At 45.2% G+C, this 22,368-nt stretch overlaps 4 protein-coding genes across 4 annotated transcripts; 2 read left to right on the top strand and 2 right to left on the bottom strand.

Annotated features, from left to right (window-relative positions):
* The first annotated feature begins 2,003 nt into the window (after nt 1–2,003).
* On the top strand, nt 2,004–3,516 carry LOC107304147. Its single transcript, XM_015836863.2, has 2 exons — nt 2,004–2,198; nt 2,410–3,516. The coding sequence occupies exons 1-2, from the start codon at nt 2,004–2,006 to the stop codon at nt 3,280–3,282; spliced, it is 1,068 nt and encodes a 355-aa protein (XP_015692349.2). The 3' UTR covers nt 3,283–3,516.
* Nucleotides 3,517–3,652: 136 nt separating this feature from the next.
* On the bottom strand, nt 3,653–7,245 carry LOC102701540 (2,3-dimethylmalate lyase-like). Its single transcript, XM_015836030.2, has 8 exons — nt 6,869–7,245; nt 6,198–6,409; nt 5,605–5,886; nt 5,390–5,512; nt 4,596–4,749; nt 4,307–4,518; nt 4,062–4,098; nt 3,653–3,938 (listed from the first exon to the last, which is right to left on the bottom strand). Exons 1-8 carry the CDS (start codon nt 7,200–7,202, stop codon nt 3,808–3,810), a joined length of 1,485 nt encoding a protein of 494 aa, XP_015691516.2. The 5' UTR covers nt 7,203–7,245; the 3' UTR covers nt 3,653–3,807.
* Nucleotides 7,246–11,373: 4,128 nt separating this feature from the next.
* LOC102721442 (AP2-like ethylene-responsive transcription factor BBM2) lies at nt 11,374–15,255 on the bottom strand. Its single transcript, XM_040523580.1, has 9 exons — nt 14,853–15,255; nt 14,157–14,763; nt 13,649–13,731; nt 13,455–13,463; nt 13,273–13,361; nt 13,085–13,158; nt 12,924–12,974; nt 12,751–12,827; nt 11,374–12,312 (listed from the first exon to the last, which is right to left on the bottom strand). The coding sequence occupies exons 1-9, from the start codon at nt 15,073–15,075 to the stop codon at nt 11,570–11,572; spliced, it is 1,956 nt and encodes a 651-aa protein (XP_040379514.1). The 5' UTR covers nt 15,076–15,255; the 3' UTR covers nt 11,374–11,569.
* Nucleotides 15,256–20,744: 5,489 nt separating this feature from the next.
* Nucleotides 20,745–21,725, top strand: LOC102701262. Its single transcript, XM_040523662.1, has 2 exons — nt 20,745–21,253; nt 21,344–21,725. The coding sequence occupies exons 1-2, from the start codon at nt 20,795–20,797 to the stop codon at nt 21,449–21,451; spliced, it is 567 nt and encodes a 188-aa protein (XP_040379596.1). The 5' UTR covers nt 20,745–20,794; the 3' UTR covers nt 21,452–21,725.
* Nucleotides 21,726–22,368: the final 643 nt, after the last annotated feature.

Here is a 22,368-nt window from a genome sequence, read left to right as displayed (position 1 = left end):
TAGGAAAATATTCCTTTCAAGGATAATGTCATCCCTACTTGACTTCGAACCAAAGATCTGAAAAAGCAATATGGTGTCCTCCCATCCCACTTCATATGTTGTACCAAATATTATCTAAGAGATTAGCTAAATCCCACTCTCTATATCCCAGTATCCCATTTGAACTCAGGCCCACATGTCAATCTCCTCTCCCTCTTCATCTCTCAATCTTTCTATCTGTTTCTCCTTCTCTCATCTTCTTCTTCTCAATCAAGCATTTTTGCCACTGTGGAGTGCCATGGTGGGAGTGGAGGGGCTAGAGGAGTGACATGCCGGTGGCGAGTGAGCTTAGGTGGAGCTTGAGATGGAGCTTCCCTAGACAGAGCTCAAGACAACTGAGCTCTTGTGCTACGGTTAGGTAGATCTAGATGTGGTGGCTCTCACATGATGGGGAGGAGACGATCACAACTAGAGGCAGCGACATTGGTGGGTTGAAGCATCTAGGACCCCACATTGTGTTTTGGTAATTAATGACAATTACCATTATGGACTAACTATTTTATTTGAGAGAAATAATTTGAGTTGGATCCAAGTGATAGAGATGCCAAGGATGAACTACCGTAGATTAAAATGTGATGGTGCAAGCTAAGGCACATCGAAGGTCATGTAGTGTCATGCTATTTGTTCAATCAAGGAGATTGGATGTGATCAACTAGTTTAAGGTCTAGTTCGAAGCTTTGCCGTGGTATCAAGAGGGATAGTTTCCTGACTAGAGCATGATCATGTGTTATATTGTTTTTATACGCATAAGGGTAAAGGGTGCATTTGGCTCTATGGCCTCTTGTATCCTGTGTTCTCTAATTATACGGCGTCCTGTATCTCACAACCAAAAACTACTAGAAAAAATTAGTATTACACCAAAAAAGAAGAAAAAACTCCCCAAACCCTGCTTGTGTAGAGCTATATATCAATCTATCATCTATGGTTTAGATCCAATTCTTTCTTAAATTAAAATTTGAAAAAAAAAGTGAGTGAGGTCGAGGGTTCAGTGGGTGATGGCGGCACAAATAGTAGCCCCAGCGGTGGTGAACGAGGGGCTCTTTGGGTGCTATCACCGTGGTGGGAGGGGTCGGTGGCGGCTTGCTATATATACGTGGGTGACCTGGCGGCGCCGGTCACCGGATCGCATTGGTACGAGCTCTTCAACTAGGCAGGCCAGATGATGTCGGTGCGGGTCTGTAGGCACATAAACTCGCAGCGCTGGCTCAGCTACGCCTACGTCAACTTCGACCGCCCCGAGGATGGTATTGCGATATCATCAACCGGCCATATTCCATGTCTTCTATGTGGACCGCATGGACTTGCCACTATTTTCACATTTCGGCTGAACAGATGGTTGAGGGTTCTATGTTGTCAAACTGTGGAATCGTGTGATAGGCAAGTTATTTGGTTTGGTTCGATCCGGTAGTATCTGTTAACCGGCAAACATGAATGGTTCATTTTTTTTGTGATATTCGGATATATAGTGAAGCAATCGATCAAATGTCTACGCGGTGGTTTCAAAAGAGGTTTTACTATGGTGCATTGCTGTTTTGCATTTAACGCGTCTTAATACTGCGGACTACGTTGAAAACTTTCTACTCCTAGAAAGGAAATTTGTTGATTCCCCATAAATAACCTAGTCAAACATTAATGCTATAGTTGAACTCTGTAGTTTGTGCTTCCTTACTAAATAAAAGCGGGTTATTTCGGGGGTGAAAAATCATCAGCATGGACCATCTGTTCTTGGCTCACAGAGTTACATCCTTTCGTTGGCTCGTGAGTCGTTTCGTGAGGGTTTAAGACTTTTCAGCTCGGCGGCGACGTACGCCTTGACGGCGTGACCGCTTTTGACCGGTCGCGCCACGCGCCTGTCACCGCCGCGCGCAAGTCATCTCCCCGCCACATGGCGCGGCTCTCGTCACACTCACTCACAGCCCGAGCGGCAGCACGCGGCCTTGCGGATATAGTCACGGCAGCCACAAATGAAGCCTAGCCACCGCCTAATTTCCCCCACTGCACTGCAGCAAACCCCGCCATGGACTGACCAGGGTGAAGTCACCGCAGGCCTCTCGCGGTCTCGCCTCGCCGGCGGCGACCTCCGCAATTTCTGGTTAGCGACGCTCCTCATCGATCCTCTCGCGCGCTCTCCGAGTGGATCACGCCCTCGTCTCGTCATGGTAAGATAAGCGCGTACACCCCGTGCTGTGAATTGCCTTGCTTTGGTTCGGTTAATTGGTTTCTGTATCATGCGAAATTCGCGTACGTGTAACGTGTTCTCCTGTTTGAAGAAAGAGATCGATTGCATTGCACGTGCAAGGTGTGAGTACGGCATACTGGTGACATAGTGACACGAAGAAGGATCGCTAATATTACCGTGCTAATTTGCAGGATAATTTAGCGGGCAGTACCAAAAGGATACCGCCGATGCAGACGCCGAGGGCGCGCCTGCTGCTCAGCTGCGGCGAGTCCGTCGTGGCCATGGGGCGCAAGGCGTACCAGCGGGTCGAGGCGATGCCGTGCCCGGTGGGGTGCGTGGCCAGAGGCGTCTCCCGCGCGGCGGCGCCCGTGCTGAGCCCGCTGCGGCTGAGGTGGTTCTCGGCGCTCGCCTTCGTGGACAGGCAGCTCCTCGTCGTGCAGGACGTCGCCACGGTGCTCTTCCCGGCCACCGAGCGCGTCCTCGGCAAGGCCGACGGCCTCGTCCTCCTCGTCGAGTCCCTGCCCGCCAGGCTCGACGGCGCGATCGACGGCCTCGAGGCGCTCGTCGCAGGCGTCAAGAGCGGCGCCGGGGGGCTGTTCGTTCTCCCCAAGCGACGCTACCGCTACCGAGCCGACGAGGACGACGAGGAGGAAGGCGCGTCGTTGCACCGATCAATGGAGAAAACGGCCCGGAAGAATTCCGACGACGTGGCCCGGAAGAAACTCGAGAGCTTGGAGCTCTTCACGGCGGACAGCGGCGCCGGAGGCGGCAGTGACACCGTGCACGGCGAGAAGGCAATCAGCAACGTCGAGGATGAGGGCAAAGGAGAGTCGGCAACTCCGGCGAAACACGGCGACGCATCAGGCGGCCAAGAATGCACCGAGGAGGATGCCATTCAGGGCGGCGCGGAGATCGCGAAGGCTGAGCCCCCACAGGCAGCGTCCGACGAGGAAGGAGGCCGCGGGAGGGAAATAGAGGCCGCCGCTGCCATGGCCGGCACGGAGAGTAGGGAGGATGCATTGCTGGGTCTCTTCGATACAGCATGGCAGCAGAAGCTAGCGTAGGGAGCATGAGTGTCAACAGGTCAACAAAGGTGAACCATTGGACACTGTATATTGTTGTGGAGGTGCAGTAATCCTTGTCAGTAATGTGCACTGTAGCATACGGGAGGGAGTGTATAGAATAAATGTACCCCAGAGAATAAAATGCCTGGGTATATCATAATGCATGAGTTGTTCACTGCTTCAAAAATGTAAAGATGAGCAGGGTAGAAGTATGCAAATCATTTCAAACTCTAAGAATGCTCTTTATTCGAAATTCACTTCATTATTTTTGAGATAAGCAAAGGCTGCCAAACTAGTTCCGGGGAAATGCTTTGCAGCGCACAGCAACTCATACATCTAGATTGATTATTTGGATGTAGCAGTGCGGGTCTAGGAAACCATCGGTTCATGACTTCATGTCACACGATCAATGTTGGATTTGCTGGCTCACTGGTATGCACAGCATCAAGAAGCCTGGTGCTTCTTTGAAGGTCCATGCGTTTGGATTTTGCAGCGTGCTAGCAAACGGAAAAAAAAAATGCATGCTCACTCAATGAACACCTGGATCCTATCCCCCATAGCATCCTCAAAATCGAGCAGTATCTGACCGTTCTGGGGGCTTTCTGTATCAATAGGTGCATTCCGAAGCCTTTCCATGATATTAGCTCCAGCCAAACCTGAAAAGCCCAAAGGGAATGATCAGATGAAGAATATGCATGTGTAACTACGGCTCTTTTTACAAAAAAAAAATGGATTTATATAAAAAGATGCATGCTGCTCTTAAGAAAAGAAGTACAAACCTGGAATAATTTTTGTCATGCCTTCCAAGAATCCAGCCTGTTGGAAGGGGGATAAACAAAAGCAAACCTTTTAATCAGCATGACAAATATTAGGTTATAGCAAATATGCTGAAACAATGAGGATCAAGAGACTGTTTTAATAACAAGCCGTGCATATAATAACCAACCCAAAAGTATATAGGTTAATTCAATGAAGTCGGAGCTCCAATGCAACTACCAAGTAGACATGGATGGGAAGTTCTTACAGGTATCCTAGCATCAATTTTCTGAACTCCGTCTCTTCCTGTAATCCTTAACCGAAGTGTTCGAGACCACATCCCTGTCGAAGGGCCTCTGCCTCCGGTGGGACCAAGATCATATAGCTGAGGCAATATGTCAATGACAGGCTCTTGCGGTGTTTCAGTTCTTGATTTGGCATCTCCTGGACTGCTTGCTTCACTTGTATTATCGTAGTAACCTATATAATTGAGGAGCTGCAGGTTAAGAAAAAAATTCAACATAGATCCTACAAAGAATAAGAGAATCAATCCTCACCACTCCAGTATGATGATGACTGGGCTGGTGCCACGACATATTGTTTTTCTTCTTCATAGTAGCTGTTAAACCCCAGGGTATCTTTGATCTCCTCAAATGATGGTAGACTGCCAGGAGGAGGTATGCGACCACCTTTTATAGCAATAAGAGCATCCTGCATATCAGATTACAGTTATAGTTTATGAGTATTTAGCATTATATGCAAAAACCAAATTGAGCAGCAAGTTTCCATAAGATAAAAAGAAACAGCTACATGAGTTTGCATACACACAGGGTGACATGACTATCCATCCATATGCGCATGTGCTTTTTTTCTCCTAAGACCATTTCATAAAATCCAACATAGCACGGAAACATTATGTTAACCGAATCCTCACAGGTAACAAGGTAGTACATGGCACTGTAAAGATTGCAAGTTTGTGTGGACGAAATCATGAATGTCTAGGAGGCTAAAGCAAGATTTTGCATGAACATGGTACAAGAAAGAGACGAGGTGTAATGATATCAGTGGAGACAGCTTTACTGAAAGCTATGTTCTTAGCAAGTACGCTGATACAGTGTCATGTTATGGAAGGTCTGGCTAGAAGAATCAAGTTGCAACAGTACCCTAAACTCACAGTAACATCATGTTTGCCATACTGTTATGGGGCGTCCAGCATGTTACACTAGTATTTAAGATTCCATAACTATTCACAGGACAAATCGAAAGCAATCTGAGCCAATTTTCAGGTTATAGCTCATAAAATCTGTGAGAAGGAAGAAAACATGCAGTTTACACACACAAATCAACTTACCTCCATTGCACGCATTGATACCCCAATCAGAGATAATGGGTAGGCTATGAGCTTATAGCCAGTTTCTTCAAGTTCAGCAGGGCTCAATATAGGAGTTTTACCACCACCTTCTAACATGTTAGCCTGCAGAAGATTGCACAGAGTATGACGTGGCATTTGTCTCATGACAATCATAAACAACTTGGATAAGAAATACTGCATGTAATAGATCTAACCATTTTTGGAACTCCAGGTGATACTGCACAAAATGCCTTCATCTCTTCTCTTGAAGCAAGGGCATCAATAAACAGAACATCTGCTCCAGCATCAGCAAAAGCACGCACTCTCCATAATGCTTCATCAAGAGACAAAGCTTGACGAGAATCTGTCCTTGCCACAATAACAATGTCAGAGCCACTCTCTTTCCTGGCATCTACAGCAGCTTTTATGTGCATAATTGCTTCCTCCCTTGAGACAACTTTCCTTCCTTGTGTATGCCCGCATGCTTTCGGTGACACCTTGAAAATACTACACATCATGTCACTATAATAGAACCAAACAAAAGTGAAAATATCTACCACAGAAGAAAATCACTAGTTATTTGAGAAGTCCTTACATTAGTCTTGAATCATTTTAAGCCACAGAAGTGCCACAAAGAGGTATGAATATGATGAAAATACCCTACAGTTTAACTGGAAGTACCATATTGCACCATGAATATAATAGACTTCCCCTAATTTCTATAATTTCAAGGCAACTAGAAGTCTAGAACAGATACAGTGTATAGGAGATTCATGACGAACAACTCACTATCCCTTGGAAAACATACCTGATCTTCAAGAATAATTCCAGCAAAACCAGCTTTAATAAATCCTTTTACTGTTCTCTTGACATTCATACAGTTTCCATAACCATTATCAGCATCACCAATCACTGGGATTGATGCTGCTTCGGTGATCAGACGCCCTTGATCTATCATTTCCCCATAGGAGATGAGACCTACATCTGGCAATCCAAGGCGTGCAGCAGATATCGAGAAACCTGAAAAGACAGAATGTACTTAAAGTTTGGAACATCTTTATGCATAGTCATGTGAAAGCTCCAAAAGTAAAATATCATGTGGTTGCATTTTCAGGTTCACCGCGCATAATTTCAGTAGTTTGACAAGTGTAATACCATTTAAATCTTAGATAGAGGTTCCCTCAACAGAGGCACAACCAATTATCCAATACATATAATCACAGAGTAAATCCTCACACCAATAAAAATTTTCATCTTTACGACATTCTAGGCAATACCAGCAGCAAGTATAACGTTAGATTTGAGAGCCTAACTGCCGAAGCAGTCAGACGTTACATAAGCTAAGGATCGCAAACCGCGCGAAACACAGTGACACAACAATGTCCCTTCTCCATACCCACGAACTGGAAGTATAACGAGCGCTACAGGAAGGAGCCGAGCCCGGAGCCCCCTTCCAGAGGCAAAACAGCAAGCACGTACCGCTCGTGAAGCAGACCTTGAACCCCGCGCGCCCCACGAGGCGGGCGCTGAGCGCGTCGTAGCACGCGGGGGCCTGGTGGGCGCCGGGGGTCTCCAGCACCCTCCGTAGCGCCTCCGCGGGCGACTCCCCTGCGGCGGGGTAGGAAGAAGAGCAGCGCGGGGAGAAGACGACCCTCGCGGCGCGCGGGGCGGGCGACCGCAGGCGAAACCGGAGTGCCCGCGCGGCGCCGTCCCACGGGGAGGAGCGGCGGGAGCCCGCCCAGGGCGAGGAGGTTGGCGCGCGCGCGGCAGCCGGTGGCGGTGGGTGCAGGAGCGCGGCGAAGTGGCACGCCATTTCTCGCTGTCTCTCTATCGGTTGCTGGCTTGCTGCTGCCTCGCTCGCGTGACCGCGCTGCTGCGAAGGGGAGTGCGACCGGAGTAGGGCCAGCGCCACGGCTGGTAAGGCCGTAAGGCCCACCGGCGTGCGCTTCTGGTTTCGGAGTCCGAGTCGGGCCGTGCCGGCCCATGTCCTCGGACGCGAGCGATGCTACATATTCAGTGTCTTTTTTTTATTTTTGTTTTTATTTATTAAATAATTCATAAAATTGATTTTTCATTTCGAAAGATCCCGGATGTAACCTCCTGCCACCCTCTAGAAAGATGGAAAGCCTACGTGACGCACGGCGCGGTGGACAGCAGTGAACGGGATGACGGCGGTCTGTGAATCTTTACGTTTTGCCTCGGGTTTTATGCAAAAATAAAAAATTATCGCTCGCGGAGGAGCATATTTTCTCCTATTTTTCCAATCAAGCAAAAATAAAAAAAATATGCTCATATGAGGATTCGACCTTAGACCTTTAGGATAGAAGAGAGTGGTGGTGACCACTGAGCTAAGATAGTATTTATGATTAAACTATTAGATATGTATTAAACCGTGATTCAATTGAAAAGTTTTCAAAGCGGCAATTTTGCATAAAACTCCTTTTCGTCCTTACAGAGGGTGGCAAGGGGCAAAACGCAAAAAATCACCAAGCACCGTTATTGCGTTCACTGTCGGCCGTCACGTTGTGTACACGTAGGTTTTCTGCCTCGTAAAGAGCTGGCAGCAGGTTAGACCTGTGATTTTTCAAAATAAAAAATTAATTTTGTGAATTATTTAATAAATAAAATTGTAAATCGAAAAAATTTCATATTCAGTCGTCCCCTTCGTGCCGTCCGTGTTAATGAACCATCCACTTATATTAGGTTACCCACTTACCTAGCCTACTAGTTTAATATGCCCGTGCTAACGCTACGGTATCATAAAATTTATATTTATACACTATTTAATTTTATGCTAGTTAAATTACTTTTTTTAAAATATATGTAATTACACTTTAATTTGATTCAAGTCATATATCAAACATACCTGTGTGCTCAAAGTAAGAGAGTTATTTGTCGGTGGCTCTCACAATAATTCCTCTAACTAAAGAAAAAAACGCATTATACATGTTAGTACAAAAGAATGCCAGTACGCCAGTACCAACACATTAGCTTCGTATCATCTGCACCACTATAAACATATCATCTGCACCACTATAATCTGGCGCAAAAAAACGTAGCAATAGGATCAAACAGAATACTAAAGGTGGAGCAAACAAATTTTTGGCCGCGCATATGAAATAATAAGAAATTAGATTGCAGATAGTTCTTTCTATAGAATTTGAAAGTGGCCGTACTATCCATAAGAAATAGTTCTAGCTACATAATGTTAAAATAAATAATGAAGAATTGTATCTTTATCTAAATAATACTCATGAGGGAATGTGTAAAATTTAATTTCTATGAATATCTCAGCAAGAAAGGGCATTGTACATTGAATTGAAGAAAAGTAGACTCGTGTGGACCCTGGTCTCACGGGGAACACACCTTCATTCTTTTCTTGCTTTGTTCTTATTTCATGTCACCTGATTATTACAGAAACACAATCAATTATTAGAAGCAGTCTACTCTGCCTTGGAATGAGAAGTGTGATCGCTTGTGTTCTGATAATCCAAGATTGATGTTAAAGTACACTATATCTCCCAGATCAGTTTTATCAACATCTAGAACTGAAATATGATCAATGCAAGAAGTGAGATGAGTCAAAGCAAGAATAGGGGTCTTGTAAAGGCAGGGTGAACCGATGGAGGACACAATGTTCATAAAAGAGCTTGAAGAAGAAAAATGCAATACCTTGTGGTTGAGCCAATAACTGAAAAATGCATGATCGCGAGAGCAGGATATAGTCGTTGAACACTTTAGTGAGAAGACACAATGCTGGATTTGCACAACTGTCGGATAGGTTCCAACATAGTATTTCCAAATTCTTATGACCAAAATTTCTAACCGAATTCAGCAGAACCATTTCTCTGCATGTTGTGCCTACAGAAATATGGAAAATAATAACCGTAACGCTGCTACAAAACATTAATGATTTCTAACATTATATATCTCAATCAGGAAACATTACTGGGATTGGAGCTGCACAACCCCACTGCTTTTGTTGGACTTCACATCTCTGAAATCAAAATACACTAATATTCAGGCACCGTTTAGTTTGAAAAATTTTTTGGGAGAACTGTCACGTCAAATGTTTGACCGGATGTCGGAAGGGGTTTCCGGATACGAATGAAAAAATAAATTTTACGGCTAGCCTGGAAACCACAAGATGAATTTTTTGAGCCTAATTAATCCGTCATTAGCACATGTTGGTTATTGTAGCACTTATGGCTAATCATGTATTAATTAGGCTCAAAAGATTCGTCTCAAGATTTCTTCCGTAACTGTGCAATTAGTTTTTTAGTTTATCTATGTTTAATGCTTTATTTAGTTGTCCAAAAATTTGATGTGATGTTTTTGGAAAAAAAAATTTGGGAACTAAACAAGCCTCATATTTGGTCTTACACCAAACTTGCAGTTTTTGCTTCTCTTTCTCAGTCAAGTGAACCTATCATGAAAGTTAACACAAGGTTTATAAGTGCATATGATACACCTAGTTATCAATACTGCATTTTTACATATAAAGAATTCATTTCTTATAGGTTCTTTTCGGGAATAAACAGAGGGTGTTACTCCCCATTCCTCAGTGGCAGCCTTCTCTAGCTGAATGAGAAAGCACGCTAATTAACAAGTTACAACTGTTTTGTTTGTAAATACTAATTGCAAGAAATTAGAGGGATACAGCATAAGCTCAGGAAGAAGTTTTCGGTTGCTCCTTACATCTTGCATTTATGTTGGGAGTATATGAAAATAGAAATCTTCTGATAATTTTTCTCTTCTGTCTCTGTTGTACAAACAGATTGTACCACTAAATGGCTCTGCAAATGATATGTGGTTAGAAGGTAGGTCAATATAGAGTCTAGCTGTTAAGAGACAACAAACTTCAGTGTTTATTTGTGCTGCTCACAAACTAATCCAGCTTGGAATGACAAAGATAAACCTTGACAGTTATATTCAATCCACTGTAACCAGTATAGAATAGTTAATAACATGGGAATAACAAGAAAAAGCTGCTCAGAGCAATGAGGTAAAATGAACAAAGATATATGTGATGCTTGAGATGAGGTTGAAAACCTGCTGTTTATTGTAGGGACATTGTCTGGACCCGTTGGCCGAATATCAAAGATCTCTCATTTTCCCAATCAAATGCAGGTTCATATGCCGATAAAGGTGATAGACTGCAGTGCTGAAAAAACAACAACATGTTAAGACCCTACATCAAGATGGCAATTGTTGGTTTGCTGATGCACAAGCTAGTGTCATTTAGATGGATGAAGGTGAACTACAGACATTAAAAGCAATAGATGACCGACAGTCATGCAAAAGGAGAGCACACAATGCAGTGAAGATAACAATATACTACGTAAGCATTAAGAAGGTGGAGGAGGGAGGCTTGCCCCGCACGGAGGCGGCGGCGGTGAGACAGGAGGAGGCGGTGGAAGGAGGGAAGCAGGCAGGGCCGCGTGTGGCAGGTCGGGAACGAAGGCGGCAGGACGGTAGGGCAACGCCGTCGGGACGGGTACGACGCCGGTGGGAGGGCGGCAGAGAGGGAGGGGGTGGCTAGGGTTTGGGATACGGATGGGTGAGGGAGCTGGAGACTGGCGTAGAGGAGGCGGGCGGAGGGGAGAGCACACGCGGGATGGGAGTGAGCAATGTATAGCTGATCTGGGCCGTCCGATCCAGTGTAGATTGATTCAGACCGTTGGATCTGTCCAATAAGTAAATGAGTAAACTGAGTTGATGAACTATAGGGTGATATACGGGTTAATGGACCGCTCGCTTACATCCCTAAGTACAACTGCAGAGGCAACGGCAAAACGCAAGTGGTTTGACGCAATTGATTTCCAAGCATCAATGAACATCTCATGTCAACAGGGCTTTGGCAAACACAACTTAATTGAATAATTAGCCTGTGAGATTATTATATCGATCAGTGTACATGTCCCAGATCATGAGTTTTCTTCCTTCTGAAACTTCCCAAAACTAATAGCAGGAGGAGGCAACATACAACAAATCTTAAATTACCCCCTAATACCTGCCATTACCAGCCTTCAGAAGGTAATGTCACCGACGTATACGTGTCTCATGCATGCACTGGTCAAGAGGTGTAGACTCTAAACTAATCCTAATTAAGCTCAAGATCTCCCTTCCTGGCCGCATCTCGCGCGGCGCGGCCGGCTGTGTAGAACGTAGCTAGCTAGATCATCCCATGCCATTGAATGGCGAGCTCCAGTTGTCCGGGTACCCGTTCGCCGCCTTGGCGACGCTCACCGACGACGACGACGAGCCCTGCGAGAGCTCGTACGCGCTTCTCATGGCCGCGTACGGGTCGACGACGCCCGCCACGCCGTCGTACCCGGCGAGCCTCCCGTCGCTGTCCCCACCGTAGGTGATGCTCTGCCTATGATGATCGGCAGTGGCCACCACGGCGCCCATCGGCATCATGAACGCGTTGCCGCCGGGTGGTGCTTGGTACCCGCCGCCGACGCCGCTGTTGCCGTAGACGGCCGAGCTGGACGCCGGCTGCTGGAGCAAGAAGTTGTGGGTGGAGCCGGTCCCGAGGTGCAGTTGCTGGAGGTCCTGGGCGCAGTGCCCGGCCGCGACCACCGCGTCCTGCTCCGGCTTGCACCACCCGCTGGCCTGCCCGTACGCGTAGTGCACGGCGAGCGGCGCCGGCACCGACGACTGCTGCTGGCCGCCGCCGAACGCGATCGTCGGGCACCCGTAGTAGTAGCCGCCCACGCCGTCGCCCAGGTGCGAGACGATGACGCCGGCGGCGGCCTCCGCCTCCTTGAGCCGCCTCGCTGCGCCGCCGACCGGCAGCGTGCTGCTGTCCAGAATGCTCTTGACGTCGTAGCGGCTCATGTCGAAGTTGGTGACGGCGTTGAGACCACGGAACTTGATGGCGGCGACGTCGTACGCCTCGGCGGCCTCCTCCTCGGTGCCTGCACAGTACGAGCCGGGCGCGCCATGATTAGGGTTAGCTCACCGACGCGCGTGCATGTGTAACTGCACTGCATGCAAGGTGGTGCAAGCTGTGACGTCTCGATGCAGTAGCTAGGGTTTTCTAAATGAGCTCTTGACCACATGCCCCGGTTCCATCAGACAGCTCCGAGACATAAACTTGGAAAGGAACATTTGGGACATAATTAATGTTGTACTCCACTATTATTAATCCCCATTGGGCAGGATAGAATAATGCATCCTCCGTTCTACGAGGCAGAGATTTCGAGAAAATGGATTGCTAAAATAATTAGGGCTTGATGACTCGGTTCTTGAAAGCACAGTGCCGTCCTAGTACCTCCAGTTCCAGTAAGTACTATCTTAATTAGCTAAATTAACAAATGGATTAGCCCCTGTGTTCTAGTGGCTAATTGGCTTACTGAATGTGCCTAGGTAGATATCCTTGTTGCCTGCAACTCTCCCTATCCTTGCTTGCCATCTCCCATGCTGATGATGCCTGTGAAACCGTCATTTAGATTCCAACATTTCAACAGTAAAGCAGAGTAAAACATATGTATCTTTTCAGCTCTTGAAGTTTAGAAGATAGACTTACCTAGTTACACCACGGTATTTGGATGCACCACGAGAAAAGCCACTGCTATTTCTGTTGTTGAATGATCATGCATGTAATTAGTTAGTGTGCTTTCGTGCTGTGCAATCTTCTAAACATGTGATGCTAGCTATAGTATATAATCAGCATGCATCAAGCAATACCTTCTAAGATGTGCAATGTACTCCTGCCTGGTCATGTGTTTCATTTCCTCTAGCTCCTTTTCATAGTTACTCATCTGCAAATTGAAAAATTATAATCAACAAACCATGCAAAGAAAAACAGATAGACCTACAGAAATTTTAACATAATTATAGAATCTCTTTAAGTCTTTAAAAAAGAATCTCTGTACTGGGAAATTAGTTGTTGTGGTCGTGCCCCAGTATTTTAGAGCTGCCAAATCATAAGCCCGAGCCGCCTTATCTTCTTTGTCATAACCACCTACACAAATATTCATGGATAAGCTAAGTTGTAGGACTTATTAGGAGGTTTAGCATAAGGTGAATATATTGATAAGTTATTGGTAGCTCTTACCCAAATAAACTGCATTTTCATATATTATACCGGATGGAGAGGTGGCAGGAATTCAGTATTCGGAGTCACATAACAGATAGCAGAATGGTTAATCACTGATCAGTTAATTTATTTTTAAGAATATATAGTATATATGTAAATAGAATAAGGGGGTAATTTACTACGATTACATACATCTCGCTATATATACATACCTTGTCTCCCCTTGCGACTTTGTCCTTCTCTCCTACAGCTGTTATCCCACAAATGAGCTTCATATCGGCCCGTCCATCTATGCCTGCAGGGCATACGAAAATGAAAATGAAAAACAAATATATATCGTTCAGAAGAAAACCGTAAAAACAATTATAGATGTGGATTGCAATAAGTTATGTTAAGAGCCTCGATCTGCTCGTGTTGCAGATGATCATCACACTGCACATCCCCTTCAGTACTCGAAGCTAAGTAGCAGAGCAACAGCAAAGAAGAAAACTGCATTATATATGCTAGTTCTCAGCAATTAATTAGATATATTTGGAGTTTTAGACGAAACACATCCTAATACTTCGATCTATGTTTCTTTGAGAACAGTGAGAATAATATAGAAGAAGAAAAAGAAATTGCTAGGTACTAATTAATACTGTAATGGGAAGATGCCAAAGAACAAGATCAGCAACAATAACACTAGCAAAGATCCAATAATAGTTGATGGAAATTTCTAACCTTGTTACACCTCGGTATATAGACGTCCTCTGCCCGAAGGTGTCGATGGATTTCCTCGGCACGCCGCCGTCCACGGCGCCACTCGGCGAATCCACCCGCTTGTTCTCCGACGAGGAGCTCTCGGCCGCGACGGCGCCGCCCCCGCCCCCGGCGGCGGCCACCACAGACCCCGTGCTCATCGACAGCGCCAGGCCCTGCCCATGCGAGCTCGCCGCTGCCCCGGCCCCGCCGCCGTTGCAGCTCCCCACCAGCACGTCGGAGCGCGCGTAGCTGCTCGCGCTCGCGTCGGCGCGCATGTCCTGATCAGTGTGCTGCTGCGGCGGCTGTGGCTGAGACTGGTTGCTCCGGAGCCACGTCTTGATCATGGACAGCTCTATGGTGCCGTCGTTGCTGTAACCACCGGCGCCTCCCACCGCGCTTCCGGAGTAGAGGTATCCGCCGGCTGCTTGGCCGTGCACTTCGGAGAAGGAGTTGCCGTCCAGGAAGTTCTCCAGCTTCGGCGCCTCGCCGCCGTCGTCCACCGTCCTCCTCCCGCCGCCGCTCGAGCCGACGACCATCGAGAGGTCGGAGGAGCCGCCGCTGTAGTCCAAACCCCTCATCGCCCAATCTGCAAAGCACGCCCCATATCAAATCCCAGAGACAAGCACGCAAATCTTTGTTGCACAGTAGCTGCTCGTCAGATCGGCTAATCCTCACCTTGGGTTTCATGGCTGCCCCTGTTGAAAGCATCCATGACGCCATAGGGCGCGTCTTCGCCTGGCATGCCGAGGTGGTGCCCTTCCGGCGTTGGCAGGCCATAGAAGTCGCCGGAGCCGGTGATGTCGATGGCGCCGGCAGCAGACGGCGAGCCGTTCTGCTGATGCTGTGGGTTGCCTTGGCCGGAGAGCGAGAAGCCTAGCCAGTTATCTGCAGAAGCCATATCACTCGCAGAAATTAACCAGCTTCTTCCTTTTTTTTCTGTCACTGATTTGCAAACAAGAACCAAGATCGATCGTTAGTCAGGTTGTTCTTTGATCGATCAGTGCAGCTACCGAAATCTTGCATCGGCAACGGCAAGTCTCGGCAACCTGACCGGTTTAGCTTCGGGTGTACTAGCTAGAAGGCTCAGTGTGAGAATGGCACAAGAAGGGTCAGGCGCAGCAGGTGATGTGTAGTTCTGTACTTATACAAACAGTAAGCGCAGGTCGTAACGCTCGTTTGCACCCCTAGTTCCCATTGATCCAGCAATTTTATATTGCTGGCTACACAGTAGGCCAGTACTAGTATCCGTCTTGATGCATGGCTAATGATAAAAATCAACGAGAAATAGCAAAAATCCAAACCGTCTGGTCGGCCGGTGCATGCTCGCATCGCCAGTCAAACAGTTCCAGTGAGAGCAAGTTCAACGGTATTAAGTAATGAATCCAATTCATCTATAGTCAATTTATACTATAGTTATCTATAAAACATATAATAACATGTCACTTGTTATACGCATATTATGTTTTAGAGTCTAGCTATAACAAGCTGTTTTTCTCTCTCCTCTTTTATCTTTTTAAAATATGTTTACAGCTAGCTTATAGTCGGTTATTCTACCTACTACGCTGGCTACTAGAGAGACCCAGCTCCAAATATATTCCCCACCGAAAGATTCCTCCTCCCCCGAAAGAACAAAATAACGAAACGTGAGCACTTAATTTGGTCAAACTCAGGTTAAAACTCTGACATGCTGTGACAAAGCGAGAGAGAGGCCCCGTGCATATGCACAATCTCCCTCGCTCTGCTGCAGAGACCTTTATAATGTTCTCTCCGATGTAAAATTGGACCACACCACGCAAGGGGCGTGGACTTGCTCAGGATTTCAATCATGATTTAGTACATGTAATCTTGGTTTTGGGAACACTCTAGCTACTAGGACCACACCATCTAAGTATCTAACTATAAATGATAAATTAGACACTCCTAACCTGAACATCTTGTAGGGTGGGATCGCTCGCAGAAAAATGCATTTGCCTTTTGGTCCAAATGGGCTGAACGCGGTTTTGGAACATGTATGAAGAGTTCTTTTGTGGTGTATACTAAGTCCGTCCTAACATTTACATATTTCTACGTTATACAGTGGAGATTAAGATTAAGAAGAAAAAAAATTATAATGCTACTAAATAAATGAGATGAGTGAGGTGAGAAGGTAGGTGGAGATAAAAAAAGAACTTTAAATCAGAAGTGCTTGATGAGATAGTATTATTGTGAATAATACTAGAAATGCTTATATTTTAGTAATAGAGATTAAGAACAAAACTTATAATGCTACTTAATAAATGAGATGACTGGGGTGAGAGGGTAGGTGGGGATAAAAAGAAAGAATTTTGATTAATCAAAAGTGCTTGATGATATATTATTACTGTGAATAATGCTAGAAATGCTTATATTTTGGTAGGAGGTTCAAACCCTAAATATATTTATATTTTGTGATGGAGGGAGTAACTTCGAGGTAGCCTGACTCAAAGGCTACAACACAAATATGCATGCAAAATGTAATGATATACTACTTTTGCTGGAAATGTATATATTCTGGTACTCGAGTGGATATTCCCTTGTTTTTTATGTCATTTAAATAGTTATGAAAAAATTAACAAGAAAGAGTAGTATGCGATATATCACTCCCAAACATCCATATCAAAATTTGACCTTTATAAATTGTAATAAAATGAACAAATTAAGCAAACTTTAATTACTATATGCACATTTAGAGTCTTTTTTTTTGCAACTTGTAAAAGTTAAATTTGGTCTTGCATATTTATGTAGTGATATATCATATATTAATCTATCTCTTTTTTTAATTTTTCATAACTATTTAGATGACATGCACTAAAACGAGAAGATATCCCCTTATGGGTTTAAAAGAGTTTCATGGTTTTTCTAATGAAAACTTGTATTTGGCAGGAGTAAAGACGAAGCCAAATGTAAGGGTAGCTAGTTTTAAACCACATGTGTAAGCGAAAAATGGGAAGCGTGCTAGCTGGACTCACCCCCGACAAATTGGCTGGCTACACAGGCTTCGGCTGGTGATGTCCGCCCTGGCTCTTGGCTTCCAACTTAGTCCTCCTCCCCTTGCCCAACCTCTTACTCTTTATTATGTCCCCGTGGGGAGCTTTGGGAGTGTTAGGTTGTCAGGGTCAGGTGGCTGTAGTGATAGTGTGCTTTATATTCCATGGTCATCGGTAGGATGTGTATGAAACTAGACAAATAACTATTAGCAAAAGCCTTGTGTGGCAATGCCTTTAGATGTCCTTTCCCTCATTGATGGTGGCATTATGGCGTGTTTCTCTTATACCATAACTAATTAATCTTTGGATGAAAACCTTATCCCGGATTCCGGGCCAACAGTGATGACGACTCATGCCATGTCCCTCAGAGCATCATTTTGGAAAATCTATTTTATTCAACATCTTCAACATCAGTACAGTAGATTCAAAAATATTAACAACATAATCTTATCGGTACTTGCAAAACATAAGAGGACTTCAAAAGCAGATTTGTCAAAACAGAACCTCGAAAACAATGTATCACAAGGATAAGAAAATCATATGAGAGTATTACCGAAGATTCAAATATCCCCCTCCATTTCAAAACATGGTGTATTGTGCCTTGGCAACACAAAAAATCGATCAACGATTACTCTCTATTAATATGGGATTTATGTGACACACAAGTATAATGATAAGACTTTCGGATATGAATACAATAATATCAATATTTGGTCATAAATATTATATACTAACATAGTAATTTTTGGTCAAATCATTGTTCTAATTAAGGAAATAAAATACACCCAGTTTTGAAATGATGTGAGTAATATTATAAATTCCGATGGGCTGCTAGTAATATAAGGGAGTTAGAAAGAAAACAGTATTATTAGTATACCGCGAAACAGTCGAAAAAGACTAGTATATTATTTCTATAGAATATGAAAGTTGAGCAAAACAGTTGATAAACGTGATTACGTGAACGATAGGATTCCATAGCGTCTTCAGCCCAAACAGCGAAGGGCGTGGAAATAGCTTCGCACCTTTTGGGCCCAGCAAAAACTTCTCTACCCGGCCCAGCAAGGTACAGTAGGTACGAGCAAAACAGGCAATCGCGTCCGAGTACGGGCCCGCCACCCGACGCCGAATCGGTTCCCGACGCCGTGCCGCTTCCGAACTCAAAGCCGAACCCGAGCTGGACAACAGACACACCCCCCCCCCCTTCATATCCTGGACCGTCGCGCGCCGTAGACCACACCAGCAAACACAAGGCGCAACACGGGCAGCGGCCAAACGATCAATCGCGCGCGCGGCCGTCCGGTGTATTCGTTCACACGTTGGGGCTAGCTTTCGTCGATCCACCGGGATATCTTCACGTCGAGATGGCGCTCGAGGCAAGCTTCAACCCGTTCACACTCCTCGACCGCAACGATCCCGGCGACGACACGCCGGCGAGGGCCATCGTCGGCGAGGCTAAGCTGCCCAAGGACGGCGAGTCCAAGACCGCCTGCCGGACGGCGGCGAAGAAGAAGAACGACGACAAGAACAAGAAAAAGGACAATAAGACGAAGCAGCAGCAGCAGAAGAAGAAGCCGCCACAGGAAGCGGGCAAGGGTGCCAACGCAGCAGGCAAGAAGCAGGACACCACGAAGTACATAGGCTACAAATACAGAGAGCCGGTCAGGGCGAAGAGGCCAGTGATCCCTGCGTCGGAGAGGATGAAACCACAGGAGGAGCCGACGGCGCCGCCGGTTAAGCAGCCGCCTCCTCCACCACCGAGCTTCGACGACGAGGAACACTTCCCGGCCCTGGGGAAAGCAGTAAAACGTTGATCGGGTTGATGCTGATCAGTCTGATCCTTCAGGCGTAGTTGTTTACTTGTTCAGTCTTCAGTCTTAGATTCTATTAGGTCTTTTTTTTATCACAGTTTTTCTAGCTTTTCCGTCTTATGTGTTCCTATGTTAATCTGGATGTTGATCTGGGTTTGAAGTTGTGATCAAAAGTGTTAGACTATACATGGCATTTCTCGTGTGATTGGCTTCCCTTCCAATCCACTCAATATTGTTTCTATGAATCGGTTATTTGGATATGGAAAGGGTGAGGCCTACATATGTACTCAGTGACCAATATATCGTTGCGTTAAGTCAATCAGTTTATCAAAAAGAGTGTCCGTAACCCAGTTCATGTGCTATATAGTGTGTTCCTCGTGCAAATCGAGTTCTTTATTTTAGAGCTATACAGCGCTTCGAACGCTTTAAGCTGACGTGGAGGTTGGTTGGTTGATCGTTGTGTGACGCGCTACGTTGCTTCGTAGCGCGCTATATAACGTCACCGTGAAATTATCAAAAAATAATATATATATATATATTATTTTTAATTTTTACAATACTTTAGTGAGGATATTTTTACTTGTGAAATTCGACAAAAAATTGTCAAAAAAATAAATAAAACTTAGTTTTTCTTGGAATCTCGGGGTTAGTCAAGCAGTCGGAGGCCCGGAGCACAGTGAACCCACTGCCACCGCTGCCGAAACGTGAAGGTCGCGAGTAACCAGCACCGAGCCATCGGTCCACGACTCCACGTTGAACAAAACCGGTTTATGCAGGCACAGTATATATGTGAATATGTCTGATTTTAAGAGACGGGAGACGTCAGAAGGACGAAAATTAAACTATGAAAATAGTTCAAGCGACGGAAAATGTATTTTCTTTCCCTTTCTTTTAACAAGGGGTGCTTAAATCATCGTACCTTTTCCATCCAAAATAATTTTACTTTTACCCTCTTTTATTTCTCCTAAAATACGTTCATATATCAATGTTGAAATTTGTGTAAGTATGTGAAATTAGATAAAGTAAGGGACAATTGTATTAGAATTTGATAAAGTTAAGAGTACTATGATTTATTGCTTTTGTATTGATATATGTGGATGCAAGGAAAATTGAGTTATTTTGGAACCGAGAGAGTACATTGTAATGGGCTTTCTAATATTAATTATGGATCATTATGAGCATATTTTAAAGCTGATAAACAATTCACTCCATGCAAAAAAAATATATCTAAAAGACCCTTATATAATCTTTCTAAAATAAAATTTTAACTTATCATAAAATCTCATAAGAAATAAGAGGACCATATAACTAGGGTAAAATATGGCGAGATTTCTGCAAAAAATTGCAATTCATTTGAGTGGTCCAGAAGATTTAATGTAGAATTATATAAGTTCTCTTTTTTCCTTTTTGCGGGAAAGTCCAGAAGATTTAATGTAGAATTAAATTGCTCCTCGGATGGATCAGTTAAGGATGCATTAGTTCTGCAAAAATTTGTGTTCAAACCTTCCATGTGATTTTTTTGGGGCCAAGTAAATCTGGCATTCATGTGAAGTACTCACGGAACACAACATACCGATGGTACTCTCTTCAGGCACATGGGTCGTTGGGCCCCACTCGTCAGTGTCCGAACAACCCCCAGATCCCAACGGTCGTGTGTCCGAACCGCCCACTCCAACGGCTACTTTAGCCGCGAACTCCCTTACATTTCCCACCTCTCACCCCCTCCCGTCACTTCTTCCTCTGCTTCTTCCACCGCCGCCACGGCGCCGGAGACCACCGCGCTAGTAAGCTTTGAAAAGAGGAGATGAACAGAGCGGCAGAGACAAACCCCGAGGAGGACGGCGGCATCGTCGCTGCGACCGCCGCCGCCGCCGCCGCCGCCGTGGAGCCGCAGGTGGTGGTGGTGGAGCGCGTGGTGACGGTGGAGTACCTGGAGCCGTCCATGTCGCGGGGGCTGCTCGGCAAGTTCCCCGACCCCTCCGCCTTCGACTTCGACTACTCCCAGAGCGGCATCTGGTCCCCGCTGAACAAGGTGCCCCGCGCGTCGCCGGCGCCGTCCTCCGGCGGGGAAGGGGCCAAGGGCTCCAGGGACTTCCTCATCGCCAACCCGAAGCGCAGGTCGAGGGCCGCCGGTGGCCGGACGTCGTCGAGGTCTCGGCTCCGGCGGCTGAGGCTCCGGCGGGACGGGTCCTTCCTGCAACTCCACGAGATGGGGCGCGCGAAGCTGGATTTCTCGCCGCCGCCGTCGCCTCTCCCGGCCAAGGTAGCGTTCTGCATCTAGATCCTCCCATCTCTACGCTTCTTGAATCTTCACCGCCGTCATCACGAGGCTTCTGGTGGTTGGACTATTCAGGAAGAAGGGTGGAGACGTGTGCTCAAGGCGGTGATCAGGAAGTTCAAGTCGCGGCAGCGCCGATCCCGGCCGGCACCCCTGCTCCAGATGATGCTACCAACGTTATGATCGATCGATCGATCAAGCAGCACTCGATCTTGTTCAGTTCAATGTTGGATCACCACGTATTCTTTAAGTTGGATTAGAAATTTAGAATCCCCGGGCGCCGCCACACCCCCCTCGTGTATAATAAAAAAGTTACCGAGTTTATTCATACCACTCGTAAATTTGAGTAAGTTGTACTGTACTGGAGTAATTTGTAACGACGCTGTCGATAGTAAATTCAGTAAGTTACTGAATTTATTCATACCATTCATTTATAAATCTAAGAGTAAAGTTGCATTCATGGTACATCAAAATTTTTTTGAAGAACCCATGGTACATCAAATTTGATAGATGTGTGTGATGTAGTGCAAGAACTTGGGAAGTGAACGTGGTAGCACAGTAACTTCACGTCTGGGTGTAATTTGTTTCCTCGATGTACTAGCATACTTTTGCATAAGCATACTTATTTTTATAATTCTACTAATTATAAGTCAATTAAATTTTATATGTAGAAAAATATTGAATTCGAGTTGACATTTGATAGGGTGGATGACAAATCAAAATCAATGAGAAAAAATTAACTACCAAGTAATAGCAACATACTCCCACCGACAAAAAAAACTCAAATCCAAGAGGGGATATGACCTCTTTTCTCCTAATGCAACTAATCTGAAAAGGTAGAAGAGGAGGCCCTCTTTCCTCTCCTCTAGGTTAAGTTTTTCTTGGATTTGAGTGAGTAAATCTATTATATGTAAAAAGTAATAGAAAAAAATCACCACGTTTAATCTCATAGGCTAAAAAATTTCATATTAATCAAAATACAAAGAAAGAATCTGATTATAAATATAATTTCGAAATTTAGAAATGAAGGAAAATAATAATAAAGAGTCCATGTATAAATATAGCTCAGAAAAAAGAATTCGATTAGAAATACAATTTTG

The sequence above is a fragment of the Oryza brachyantha genome, chromosome 4 (assembly GCF_000231095.2).
Source record: "Oryza brachyantha chromosome 4, ObraRS2, whole genome shotgun sequence".
Taxonomy (NCBI): Eukaryota; Viridiplantae; Streptophyta; class Magnoliopsida; order Poales; family Poaceae; genus Oryza; species Oryza brachyantha.
The sequence above is the reverse complement of the archived record's forward strand: the minus strand, read 5'-3'. Positions and strand labels throughout refer to the sequence as shown.

Excerpts from the sequence above, each read along its gene's own strand:
- LOC107304147 (XM_015836863.2), top strand. The coding sequence starts at position 2,004 with ATGAAGCCTAGCCACCGCCTAATTTCCCCCACTGCACTGCAGCAAACC. Across the intron at positions 2,199-2,409 it reads CACGCCCTCGTCTCGTCATG|GATAATTTAGCGGGCAGTAC; the intron begins GTAAGATAAGCG and ends GCTAATTTGCAG.
- LOC102701540 (XM_015836030.2), bottom strand. The coding sequence starts at position 7,202 with ATGGCGTGCCACTTCGCCGCGCTCCTGCACCCACCGCCACCGGCTGCC. Across the intron at positions 4,519-4,595 it reads GTCATCATCATACTGGAGTG|GTTACTACGATAATACAAGT; the intron begins GTGAGGATTGAT and ends TCAATTATATAG. Across the intron at positions 3,939-4,061 it reads CATGACAAAAATTATTCCAG|GTTTGGCTGGAGCTAATATC; the intron begins GTTTGTACTTCT and ends TGGGCTTTTCAG.
- LOC102721442 (XM_040523580.1), bottom strand. The coding sequence starts at position 15,075 with ATGGCTTCTGCAGATAACTGGCTAGGCTTCTCGCTCTCCGGCCAAGGC. Across the intron at positions 14,764-14,852 it reads GGGCAGCCATGAAACCCAAG|ATTGGGCGATGAGGGGTTTG; the intron begins GTGAGGATTAGC and ends CGTGCTTTGCAG. Across the intron at positions 12,313-12,750 it reads TATCTACCTAGGCACATTCA|GCACCGAGGAGGAGGCCGCC; the intron begins GTAAGCCAATTA and ends CGTACTGTGCAG.
- LOC102701262 (XM_040523662.1), top strand. The coding sequence starts at position 20,795 with ATGAACAGAGCGGCAGAGACAAACCCCGAGGAGGACGGCGGCATCGTC. Across the intron at positions 21,254-21,343 it reads CGTCGCCTCTCCCGGCCAAG|GAAGAAGGGTGGAGACGTGT; the intron begins GTAGCGTTCTGC and ends TGGACTATTCAG.